The sequence below is a fragment of the Lampetra fluviatilis genome, chromosome 26 (genome assembly GCF_964198595.1).
Source record: "Lampetra fluviatilis chromosome 26, kcLamFluv1.1, whole genome shotgun sequence".
Taxonomy (NCBI): Eukaryota; Metazoa; Chordata; class Hyperoartia; order Petromyzontiformes; family Petromyzontidae; genus Lampetra; species Lampetra fluviatilis.
In genome coordinates, this window is record NC_136300.1 from 2,334,201 (window position 1) to 2,346,453 (window position 12,253).

At 48.7% G+C, this 12,253-nt stretch overlaps 2 protein-coding genes across 3 annotated transcripts in view; one reads left to right on the plus strand and one right to left on the minus strand.

Annotated features, from left to right (window-relative positions):
- Positions 1–1,226: 1,226 nt before the first annotated feature.
- Positions 1,227–9,359, minus strand: GALR1 (galanin receptor 1). Of its 2 annotated transcripts, XM_078868510.1 has the most exons (4): positions 8,931–9,359; positions 7,903–8,610; positions 5,499–5,564; positions 1,227–2,976 (listed from the first exon to the last, which is right to left on the minus strand). In XM_078868510.1, the coding sequence occupies exons 2-4, from the start codon at positions 8,488–8,490 to the stop codon at positions 2,653–2,655; spliced, it is 978 nt and encodes a 325-aa protein (XP_078724636.1). In that variant the 5' UTR covers positions 8,491–8,610; positions 8,931–9,359; the 3' UTR covers positions 1,227–2,652. The 2 variants fall into 2 exon arrangements, with proteins under 2 accessions (XP_078724636.1, XP_078724635.1); XM_078868509.1 differs by having other exon boundaries at positions 7,903–9,359.
- Positions 9,204–12,253, plus strand: part of LOC144942131 (voltage-gated potassium channel regulatory subunit KCNG2-like) — a 68,473-nt gene continuing 65,423 nt past the window's right edge. The window contains exon 1 of the mRNA XM_078868890.1: positions 9,204–9,426. Coding sequence (XP_078725016.1) covers positions 9,204–9,426 — 223 coding nt within the window. The remainder of the gene's footprint in view (positions 9,427–12,253) is intronic.

Here is a 12,253-nt window from a genome sequence, read left to right on the forward strand (position 1 = left end):
CTTCGAACGTTTTTCATGTACAACATGTGATTTTATACGAATCACAGTGGTGAATTACCGGGTGCAAACCAGCACCTTTCAAGACATCGTCTTACAATATCTCAAGCCTCATCATCATCTTTGCGTGCACGCAAACACTTGTCCTAGAATCACCGACGGTCTGATACGTTATGGGACGAGATTCACATCTTGACAAAACGGCCAAACACATCGTCTGGGCGATTTACTCCATTACTGTCCGAGCAGATTTTGGTACGGTTTTTATAATGTTAACAAAAACTTTGCTCTTTTTCACCAATGGGTTTGAATGATGGTGGCAAGTGTTGTCTTGTTAAACTATGCCTTTAAAACTGAAAACTGCTTACCTGCAGTACCTTTATTTAAATACACTATCGAAAAAATTATTGACACCCCTCTGTCAATCATCGTGTTTCTCAGTGTGGATTTGTGAACACACTTTGTTAACAGTACATACAATAGTACGCGTTTTCAATGCGCTGTTCATATTGTAACAAGCGTTTATACCAATGTTACTCTACAGAGTAGTGGGTCGCCGCTCCTCTTATCAACATTTATACAAGCGGTAGGTGGGGACTATGGCTTAACCGCAAAAAAACCTATCAGCACAGATGCATACGGACAAGAGAAGTATCAAACAGGAGGAACTAACGGTGCAACGCATCTCATCTGTTAAATATCTGCAGGTAATAGGATTGTCATCGATTGATCCTGGCTGCAGATATTGGTAGGTCACAAATAATAATGAAGATAAGAGAGCAGTTTCACTGTATTATGCATCCCGTTATGACAAATAAAGGACCTAGGTCGTGTAGGCAGTTTGAGCAGCTTGGATAAGACATGATGCTGCCCATACCCGAGCATGGAGGGCATTCTCTTGTTCAGCTCTGCGCATTCGTCCTCGCCGCTGCGTTTGGACACGACATGACCACAGAATGATCCGCGCCAGGCGGGTCGCGGCGTTGATGTGCGCGGTGGGACGGAGTCGCCAAAAATAGATGAATGAATTACGATTTTGACTTCCGTTTATTCGGGACCCCGGGGTCCCGCCATACGGTTCATCAGTCAAAATGTGAATCTGGCCCATAGATTTTGATGAGCAGCAAGCGCGGTCGAATGACTCGCACACGGTCCGTTGACAATTCTGCAGTTTTGATTACAAAATACATCTCATGTCTCACTTGATTGATTGATAACCAGCGGCGTGCCATAGCTCCAGTTCAGTGAGCCAGTGAGCTCCTCCTTGGGTGCTGTAATTACAGGTGACATGAGCAAGTGATCCATTAATCAAGTGGAGTCATATTAAAGCGGAGGTGATGTCTCATGCAGGAGTGGGTGCTGGGCTTGTCACCGGACTTGGATGACTGCACACATCTCTCGGCCGGAAAGTCTGCGGTGGAGCTTTCATACCCACCTGAACCGGAGCCATCGCACGCCACCTCCAATAACGCGCGGCCGGGGCCACTATCCAAACGACGCTGACAAAGTGTCACCGGTAGGCTGACGGCCGCTACGTGCGGTGGCTTCGCAGGCTACGGGACAACAGCAACAAGTTTATCGAGAGGGTGTTGTGATGTGTGTTCTCCACGCTTCGCCACGCTTGCGTGCGTTCGAAAGTGTCGCCGCTCATATTTGTCTCCTCGCTGTTGGGAAAAGAAAGGGACGGATTTACTCCATTGGTCTTGAACGGCTGGAGACACACGGGCACGTGAGGACCATTCTGAGTGCCCTTGGGGACAGGTATGTACGTGTGTGTATGTTGAACTTCTTTCGCACCGTACGTAGTCAATCGTGCTAATCGGAGGTGCAGGGGAAGGACAACAAACTAAACACAAAAATCAAGTTCCATTGAGGGTCCGTGTTAAATAGCTATGGGTAGCCTCATCAAGGCTGTTAATTGTGGGGGGGCACAGCATATGACTTGCCATTCCGTACAAAAGGTTGGGAGCGTGGTGGTGGTGATGGTGGGAAGCTGCCTCCCTTGTCCCCCTGTATTCCCACGCCCATGTAGACAAAGTTGTCCCACATCTATTGTGGAGTGTGATGCTGCTGTGGGAGGAATACTGCCGTGTAAGTGGGGTCTTTGTGCACAAAGAGCCACTGCAGTCATCATGTCATAGATGAGTACCTCATAGCGGCTACACCGTTTCGCCTATGCTCACTTAAAATTCATCAAGGGACATAATACACATATAAATGAACGATCCATAAACAAATACATACTTTATACCACTGTTGAGAAAGTGTTGACATGTCAACAAGAACTCTGCAGTATTCATAAGCACGTTAAGAAATATATACAGAGGACATAAACTTCGAATTTCCACCAACAAACCACCACCACCACTGCGGGTAATGAGTGTGTGACGTGTGGGTTTATATTGAGAGAGAGGTGAGGTTATTGACTCAGGGGCAGTAAAGGTCGGCTCATGTCGACATGAACTGAATATTTACATTATCTCAATGCTCATTCTGTGTAGTACTCTCCCAATCAATCTGGTCTCGTTGTAGGTGAAGGGAGTGCACGTGTATGTGCGGATGTCACGCGTGCGCTACATGAGCCGACTCGGGCTACTTGCTTAGTGAAAGAACGGTGATGGGACGCGTGGTGCCCTAATAGGTGCTGGTGGTGCCCTAGTACGGGCTGGTGGTGCACGTGTGCGTGGAGGAGAAATTCTCGAGCCGGATCCGTGTGCTCTTGGCCTTTAGCGAGGAGCTCACTGGCAGCTGGCAGCTGAAGACCTGGCGGTAGGCCTTGCGGAAGTTCTCCGAGAGGAAGGCGTAGATGATGGGATTGGCGCAGGAGTTCCCGTACGAGAGGCAGTGGGACACGATGCGGAACGCGAAGGAGGCACTGGTCAGCGGGAAGGAGCCGTAGAGGACCCACATGTGAATGACGTGGTGAGGCAGCCACGATATGCAGAAGACGGCCACCACCACCAGCACCGTCTGCGCCGTCTGTGTGGCGAGAACAAGCAGCGGAGGCAGCAGTAGCGACGGTCAAAGCAGTCGTAGCAGCAACATCAGAAGCAGCAGCAGTAGCAGGAGCGGGAATGCGGGATAACATCACTATCACTGAGAATGATTTCACACGGCAGGACATTCAGGTCTTGACGTTAACATTAACGATTTATGCCAATCAATGTTGATGATGTAGGACCTTTGATATAGCAGGCAACCGAGATCACAATTTAAATGTAGCGAAAAGGTCAATTTAAGAAGTGTGGTAATATCACCGCATGCGGGTGCTTTGAAAGTTACGGTTACACACTAAATAATAAAAAGATTAAGAATGCCCTCATTAAACCAGCAAGGCCTTATTGAGTAGCAAGACTTGTTTGCATTGGAATGTTTGGCCAATTACTTCAATTAGTGTTTGAAACATATTTATCTCAGGATGAGATAGAGCCGAGTAGAACAGCCACAGGGCTTCCAATCTTGCCATTGTGAGTTCAACTCCTGGTCAGGGTTGACAGTCATTCAGCCCTCCATGGTCAGTGAATGAGCAACACGTGGTGAAAATCATCAGCTCCTGCCCTGTGGAGATTCTGTTCCCCATTCTGTTCCCCATCACAGAGATGTCTAAGTGACAATTCACCGGCTTCCGTTTGAGCAGAGATACATCTTGGATTTGCATTATCAGAATATTTGCCTACAATAAATTGCTTAAGAGCCAATAATTGAACATGTCGAACTATGTGAGGCTGCGTGTCGAATACATTTTCTTCATAGAGCACATAGACATGAGAATGAAATTGCAATTACGTTTAGTCTTTCCAATGGCAGTCATGAAGTTTGACTCAGACGTTAAGCTCCGATCTCACGAATAGCATACAACTGCATGCAGAATAAATATATAATTGAATAGACGCAGCCATATGACCAATTCACCTGATTTCTCAGGGTCTCAAAAGATAAGGAAGATTGAGCCTTGATCAGTACTTGGATGGGAAGCCACCTGGACTTGCCAGGTGGCGTAGGCATGGAACTGTCAGGTGACCAGGAGATAGCAGTGTTGAGTGTTACCCCGCTTGTATGTGCGGTCCGGACATTCCAGTTTCCTCCCAAGTGAAAGGCAAATACCAATCAATGGAGTTGGGCAAACATCCCAATGTATGACTCTCAAACTCAGTGGTACTTTCCTTCGTAAATAATTGACATGATGATTGTGAGACTTTGTGTGCCTCCCAGATCTCCGACCCACAGGAACAACTTTGCAGGTTAACTGAGCATTTCTGTGATGTATTGGGGAAAGGGAAACCCCTCAGCTCCGATAACATCATGGGGCAAGGTGGGGATGACCCTGCTGGGGCTGCTATGCCTCAAATATTTGAAGAAGTAGCCACCCCCTGTGAGTGGCTGGTTGAGGCGCCATCTGTTGAGGAAGTACGAAGGGCGATCTAGAGTCTGAGACCAGAAAAATCACTGGACAGAGACGATATCTCCCAAACAAACTGCTGAGGGAGGATGGCGTTTATCTGCAGACTGCCCTATATGACATAATCACAACAGTCTGGACCACTGGACGGGTTCCGCGGGATTAGATGGACGCCCTCGTGGCCCCCCTCTTTAAGAAGGGGAACCGTACTGATTGTAACAACTACCGGGGCATCTCCCTCTTCAGTGTGCCAGTAAAGGCCCTTGCAAGGATTGTCCAATATCGATTTTCCAGGCACGCTGAGGAGAGGCTTGTGGAGCCCCAATGTGGTTTCAGGCTGGGGCGGCCCTGCACAGACGCCATTTTCTGGTACATCAGAAGTGTAAAGAATTTCAGCAGGATCTACATCTCTGCTTTATTAACCTATGATACCATCAATAGGCCAGGTCTCTGGGGTGATTATCAGGTTCGTGAAGGACTATACTGGGTAGTTTGAGGCCTTCTCCCTCCAACAACAGCGGAGGGCAGAGGAGCGGATAAAATGCAGCAAGTTGGCAGAGTGGGGAGCACAAGTGGTGCATCTGCCAGCCACCTCAGGAAGGCAGCCCAGGGCACATGAGTCTGTCTTGTGACCGTCTGCTAGCGAGCCTTCAATACTTCACGTGGCCTCTAAGTGCACCTAGCCTGGCACAAGCACCGTGGTGACATCACCACCACTTAGTGGCGAATTGCGATTGTTGTTGTTGTTGTTGCCTCCCCTCCGTCGAAAGCCTCAAATGAGTATCTCTTGCGGTGTCTATTACATCACCAATAGAGAGACATCACCAATAGAGAGACATCACCAATAGAGAGACAAAGGTGACCAGGTGTAGTATTGGCCACCCACCCTCTCGTGTGCCTCCATAGGTGCTCGCTAACAGCACTTGCCCACAAAAGGTCTGTTAGAGGCTATACGGGGCATCTTTGTTGATTGGTTGTCAAAAACGTGTTTTGTTTTATTTCGGCCGGCGGGGTTACATTGAATGCGTGCACGTTACACATCAAACGTTTGAGCACACGCACGCGTGTCAATGCAAAGTCCGTTTTCACGTGCACAAGTCACCTTCTTCTTCGAGCGCTGTGACTTCTTGGATATGTTGCGCACCTTCCTCTGCAGGTGTGTCAGCACCTGCGGCGGGGATAATGGTGAGGGATGCGGTCGTCGATAAATCGGAAACCATTCACTGGTGTGTTTGTGCACAACGCCCTCCGTAGTAGGGGCGTACGGGGCCCAGGCAAACTCACACTCTGCCCCCCCCCACCCCATGCCTTCAAACTAAACCGAAAGTCTTACATCTGACGCCGTAACGTCGAAGCGCAGTCCCCCCCCCCCCCAAAGTGCGGGGCCCGGGGCAGTCGCCCCGATTCGCCGTAACCCCTCGGAGATGGCTCTGGTCAGGCAGAGTCTTGGCACGAGCAATAGCGACAATGACGCAGACTGTCTCAGAGTCAATGCCGGGCGGTTGTTGATGGTTGTGCTTAAAGACTGGTGTTCATGACGAATGCGGTTAGTTTGTATTCATATAGATGCATTAATTCGTGATTGTGCATCGCGACCAATGCAGTCCTCTCGCAATGCAGTCCTTTCCTTTGTTGTTATTCAACGCGGAATGCTCACATGGACACTGATTCTAATATGACGCACCGGCTAATCGTGTATACATAAGCATGCACGTAGGACCTCTGCAGTCATTATTTTTTTTGTATCAATCCACTGCTGGATGAGGGACATCCCCACGCCTGTGCAGGCCGTGAGGCGTGATCTTGACCATACTTCACCACGCCGGTGGTGCATGTAAGCACGCTATGCAGTTCAATGGGTATGAATGCACGCAAGGCTGATGGACAATAAGCCTGTGCCTGGTGTTCACTCATCCAAGTCACGAGCACTATCCAGCCTCGAAAGCCTGCTTAGCTTCTGAGATGTGACAACGTCGGCACTCTGCTGCGTATGTGCACATTAAGATGTAGGCGGCAAATGCAATTTTTTTCTCCAGGTTTCACCTTAATAAAGGATGAATAACAAATTAAACTGAACACATCCGTCACTTACACTCTCTCTAAAGGAAGATAATATCAATGGCGACGATTCGGGCACTGGCCCTTCTCTGTCGTAACATTTCCCTCGGTAAAGAGCCTCGTAATCTCGACGAGCCTCTCATCTGTGTTTAACAAAGACGTTCAAAAAAAAATCCATAAATCTTCACGCGCGTGCGGGCACGTGTGTGTAGGTGTGTACACACACCTACACACACGTGCCCGTGCGTTAAGGTGCAATTAAATCCGTGTGTGTTTTTTTCCATGCTCCAAATTTAAACTATCAATGGCCCTCTCAGTGGATTATTTCCCAGCAGTGCAATTAAAAGTCACCGTATACACGAAAGTACTTCCAAATGAATCCAATTACGGTCTTTAATAAACTAAAGATTGCACACGCCTCCGCCTTAATGAACTTCACGTGCAATCAATCGACGGGAATCGCTCCCACAAGGCTTTTGTGAGCACTTTGTTGGGTAGTTTGGACGGATAATTTGATTCTTCTTCCCTGTAATGTCAAGGAGCGCATGTTTTTCCTGTTGGAGTGCTCAACATAAGCCCACACGAAAGGTCAATTAAAGACAACAAAAAATATGTCAAGAAGGAAGGCGACAAATCCATAGACATCAGTCGTAAAACATTTCCGCTTTTGCTAATTAAGCCTTACCTTTGTGCGTGCGCGTGTGTTTTAAGGGTGCATTGTGAGTGAGCCCAGCGTGTTTCAGAAAGTTAATTTAGCCTACTAATGCTGACAGGAAGCGCGTTATCACCCCTTTGTTCAGATAGGGAGTGATGTATTAATTATTGTATCCATCGCCAAGGTGATTTACAAACACCAGCGGGTGGTGATGTCAGAGATAGCGTAAACGGTGATCTCGGAGAGGTTTTACGGCATTTCGGTTCATGTCAGCTATTCGATTCTTGCGTCTGGCAATATGTTCAGGAGCCGATTGCCAAAGTCGATCTCTGATAGCCACGCCGCTGCTATGCAGCCTACGAAATGCATTAGGTCCATAATTTGCATAATTGTGTCTTGCGAACCGCAGAATTGCTATGCAAATATAAACGGTACTGAACGAGGAGTGACTGAAGCGATATTACGTACGATTGACCGACAGTACTTCGATTGTTTGATTTTGGTATATGGCAGCATTTCACGATGGCCAACTCTTGCGAACAACACCACAGGTTCTTTAATTTTCACTCAAAGTTTTTTTATACTGAAATAATCGCGCTGCATCCGGGATCGAACCCAACCCCTTCCCCCCCCCCTCCTTAGGCTTAGCAGAGAGCGCGAAAAACACGAACCCAGCAACCAATCGACGCCACAACATTCCTACACAATATAAACTCTCTCCTTCCATCGATAAAAGCTATACAAATATGTACATGCGTATCTCTACTCCCCCACTTCGGGGCGCGCAACTCACGCTGACGTAGCAGCAGGAGATGAGCAGCAGAGGCAGCAGGTAGCCGAAGATGAAGATTGCCGTGATGTAGGCTCGCCTCTTGGACGCCTCCGCCTCCCAGCAGAAGAACTGGCCCGGGTGCGAGTAGTTCACTCCGTCAACCAGCATCCGGTTTTGGGCGCAGGGGATCGCGGCTACCACGGACAGCGCCCAGATCACGGCCACGCCGGCGAGCGCGTTCCGCGTGGTGCGCAGCACGGGCGAGCGGTGCGAGTGGACCACGGCGATGTAGCGCTCAACCGACATCGCGGCCAGCGTGAAGATGCTCACGAGCATGAACACGGTGACGAAGTAGTGCACGGCCTTGCAGAGGAAGGCGCCGAACACCCACGTGGGGAGGACGTAGATTGTCGACTGGAAGGGCACGCACACCATCAGGAAGGTGAGGTCGGCCACGCTCAGGTTGAGGATGAACGTGTTGGTCGTGTTACGCTGCACCCGCCGCGACTTGCGGCACAGCAGCACCACCAGCACCAGGGTGTTGCCCAGCACGCCCAGCAGAAAGATGACGCCGAAGACCGCCGGCACGATAATTTGGGTCAGGTCCATTCCTTCTTCGTCGCCGCTTTCCTGCTGCTTCTCCTGGTGGTGGTGATGCCCCGGCCCGAGCGACCAAGTGACGTTGCCAAACCCGTCCGCGCTTGAGTTGGTGAAATTTCCTCGCGCGTTCTCCATCGTTCCAGCGAACGAACGCAAATGAGAGAGAGAGAGCAGCGAGGAGTGCAAGAGGTCGAAGAGGAGAGGGGACAGGGAATGAACGACGCCACTGTGCGTCCTATATCTGCGCGCAACCGTCGACGAACCCCGCTCCGCAATCACGCGCCGGTCTTTAAAAAAAGAGCATTTTCGCTCGTGCGCTCAGCGCATTCTCTCGAGGAGAGCGCGAGGGAGAATTCTCCACGCCGGATGATGAAGCATCTACTCCGATTTGCTGTGAGGGGGGTCAAGCGGTGTTCACGCGTGTGCTCGCGGGCTGCTTGCTCACTCACGGTGGGTATCACGCGGTCGCGTCGCCCTTTGAGCAGCTGGTGCTGCCGCCGACGCCGCTGCTCTACGGACACGTGCGAGAGATCGAGACTCGCCCACTCTCAAGTCGCCACCGCTACTGATCGATGCAGCGGAGAGCAGAGACGAGCGGACGGGAGTGCGTCACGCGAGAGCGCGCAAAAGCGCGACCTCTCTTCCTTTCCTCTCCCCTCCTCTTCGCTCTACCCTCTCTCTCCGTGTTCACGGCAGCCCCTGCCTGACACCTGTGCGCTGAGATGAAGCGAGGGTTTTCTCGCTACGAGCGCTGGCGCGCGTTCCGAGAAGCCCTGCGGGAGCCGAGGCGGCGGCGCGGAGCTCCGCGGACAAGTTGCGAGGAAGGAAGAAAAAAAGAGCGCATCGGAATATCTCGTGCCGAGCGCGCGGAGCCGACAAGTGGCTCCGGCGCGTGCGTGAGTGACAGCTATAAAGAGATGGACTGCCTGGGACAGGGTGGAGGGGGTGCGTGGAGGGAGCGAATCACAGGGGGGGACGGGGGGCGGGGGGATACAATTAACGCGTGAAAAAGCCGCCAGCGATTCAGGGAAGGAAAAAGCGCCCGCACACCAAGCACGTGTTCGGAGATGCGCCTGTGCAGCCGACTCAGTGGACAGTTGTGTACGACCCTTGTCCAGTAACATCTTGCCCGTGTCGGTGGTTCAGTGCACAGCGGCACACCCCAATCTTGCATGCACACCCCCTATGAAGGGGCTGCGAGGTTTGCCATAAGATGGCAGTGCACCAATTGATTATAATCATTATTATTGAATCTGTCTGTGTGGTGGTTCGAGGGCTATCCTCTCGCGATGCGCGGTGGGTGTTGCTCAGGATGCCCAATTTTCCTCCCACACGAAGGCAAACTCTCATTCAAATGGCATTGGGCCAACATCCCAATGTAGCAAGACCCACAATGAAACAAATGCCTTTTCCTAAGGTAAATATTACCTTGCACGACCAATTCTAGATTTGAAACTTCCGTGACTGCAAGGATTCATACTCTTACGTTCTTTCGGTAAAGTCATGTCGGTAAAAATAATAATAAAATAATAATAAATGAAAATAACTAAATTAAATAACGACGTTTCGGAAGCAACACAAGCCTCCGTCATCAGGTGTAACTGCTCCAGTAACATTCTTCACACGTTACAGTAATTTTACTGGAGCAGTTACACCTGATGACGGAGGCTTGTGTTGCTTCCGAAACGTCGTGATTTAATTTAGTTATTTTCATTTATTATTATTATTATTTTATTATTATTATTATTTTACTTTTTACCTACGTGACTTTACCGAAAGAACCTAAGAGCTTGCACGGCCAAATCAGAGACATCGGTCACGTGAAAGATCTCGCATTATTCGATGGACAACTCACTAACGTTGCCCCACGTGCACACACACAAAAACACAACTGCATTTCTGTACCACAGCTCTGGACACCTGCCGTCGGCATCGTTTTATCAACGTGAAGGCCACTGGTTGGTTAGAGTGTGTTCATGCCCATTGCTGTAGACGACATTCATTTAACACCACTGCAAAGGATACTATTCTTTTCTCTTAATATTTGGGCTTATTGGCACATGACACGGTGTAACAAACAGAGCATTGGCAAATTCTATAAAAGCATGTAAATATTCTACGAAAAAAAACGGTCACCGCATCACGCGCTTTCAGATGCGCTTCTGCGGCCGTCTGGAACGCTTTTTGGTCTGATATTAGAAAGCCACTGGAGCAATGCACTTTTGAATCTAGATCAAAAACACATTCTTTAGAACTGCTTTGTGCGTTTAGTTTGTTGTCCTTCCCCCGCACCTCCGATGAGCACGGTTGGCTACGTACGGTGCGAAAGAAGTTCATCATACGTACATACAAGGACACGCATTTTTTGCTTGTGCCTTTTGACCAATGGAAGAATTCGCCGCTGACGAACGCCTCTTTAAGAGGGCAGCTCCGAGCACGAGAGGATTGTGTGGCCATGATAACGCCCAGACGCCTTTATCTCTCCCCGTGCTGACGTTCACACGCATGAGTTCGCACTCGCAGATGCTCGGGATCGATTCAAATACTTTGGCCACCGATTTTCGGAGTGGTTGGGAATCGAATTCAAGTCGATCGCTGCTCACCACAAATACATTCGCACATTCACACCGATTTGGACCCAAGTGGTCATCTGCATTGCCAGTCAGCCACCAGTGGACTATTGCAACAACAGTTTTCTTAGTTTTAATCAAATATAATTTTAATGAATTATTAACCATGGCCGTAATGAATTTAATACCGTTTTATTTAACCTGTATTTATTAGAATATTTAAACATGTGGTTGCCTTTCTCGAGTTTTTTTAGCATTATAATAATAAGAAAAAAAAACAATTACACTTTGCGATAGTAAAAATTTCCTCTGGCGAGGGAACGGGAGACAATAATACAATCTGGCAACCTCCTACCTCTGTGTCTCTCTCTCTCGTGTTTGTGTCCTCAAATACGTCGGCAGTGAAGGCGTTCCATTTCGCTGTGTCCGTGATATTAACCTTTAAGGCTTTAAAAGGGCTCACCCCACATTACTTGCAGTAACTAATACATTTATATATTCCATCAAGGTCCTTAATATCTACTGATCTCCAACTGCTCAGCACTCCCAGGTCTAGGTTGTGCTCTTTTGGTGACCGTGCTTTTGTTAGCGTGGCACCCACGCTCTGCAACGCCTTGCCACTTGAAATCAGGCAGTCAGAGTAGGTAGATGTATTTCATTCTGCTTTGAAAACCCATCTTTTTAAAGTGGCCTTCCCTCTTTAGTTTGGTCGGTTGCCCCCCCCCCCACCCCGGTTCTGTTTTGGTTTCCTGCATTACACATTGTGATCCTAGGATGGAGCGCGCATTATACATTCGAATGAATTATTATCTACTCAAGAACTTTGCATTAGAGACTCCCATCTGCATACAGTTGTTAAAATTTGCTTATATAACTTAATGCGATATCTTCCCCGGCTTCTTGTAAGCATCATTAGCCCAGTCAAAAACAAATTCACAGCATAGGCAGCTTCTTGGTTTCTCATCACACGTCCGACAAATCTAACTTGCTTTTTTATATAATTGTTCTGAACGATTTTCTTTACAACCGCATTTCTACTTCGTATTTATGATTGTATATTAAGTCTCGATTTTAAGTCCATGTAGGTTGACTTGATGCTCTAACGTTAAGTATAATCAGTAGTATCTTTACACGTTTTATGTTCACGTTTCTCAGCGTAATTCCAAGCATGCCCCTCTGAAAACACCTGGGTCATGAATTTC

Coding starts and splice junctions, on each gene's coding strand:
- GALR1 (XM_078868509.1), bottom strand. CDS start 8,616: ATGGAGAACGCGCGAGGAAATTTCACCAACTCAAGCGCGGACGGGTTT. Junction 5,565..7,902: donor TCTCCTGCTGCTACGTCAGC/GTGAGTTGCGCG, acceptor TCCCCGCCGCAG/GTGCTGACACACCTGCAGAG. Junction 2,977..5,498: donor CACAGCGCTCGAAGAAGAAG/GTGACTTGTGCA, acceptor CTCGCCACACAG/ACGGCGCAGACGGTGCTGGT.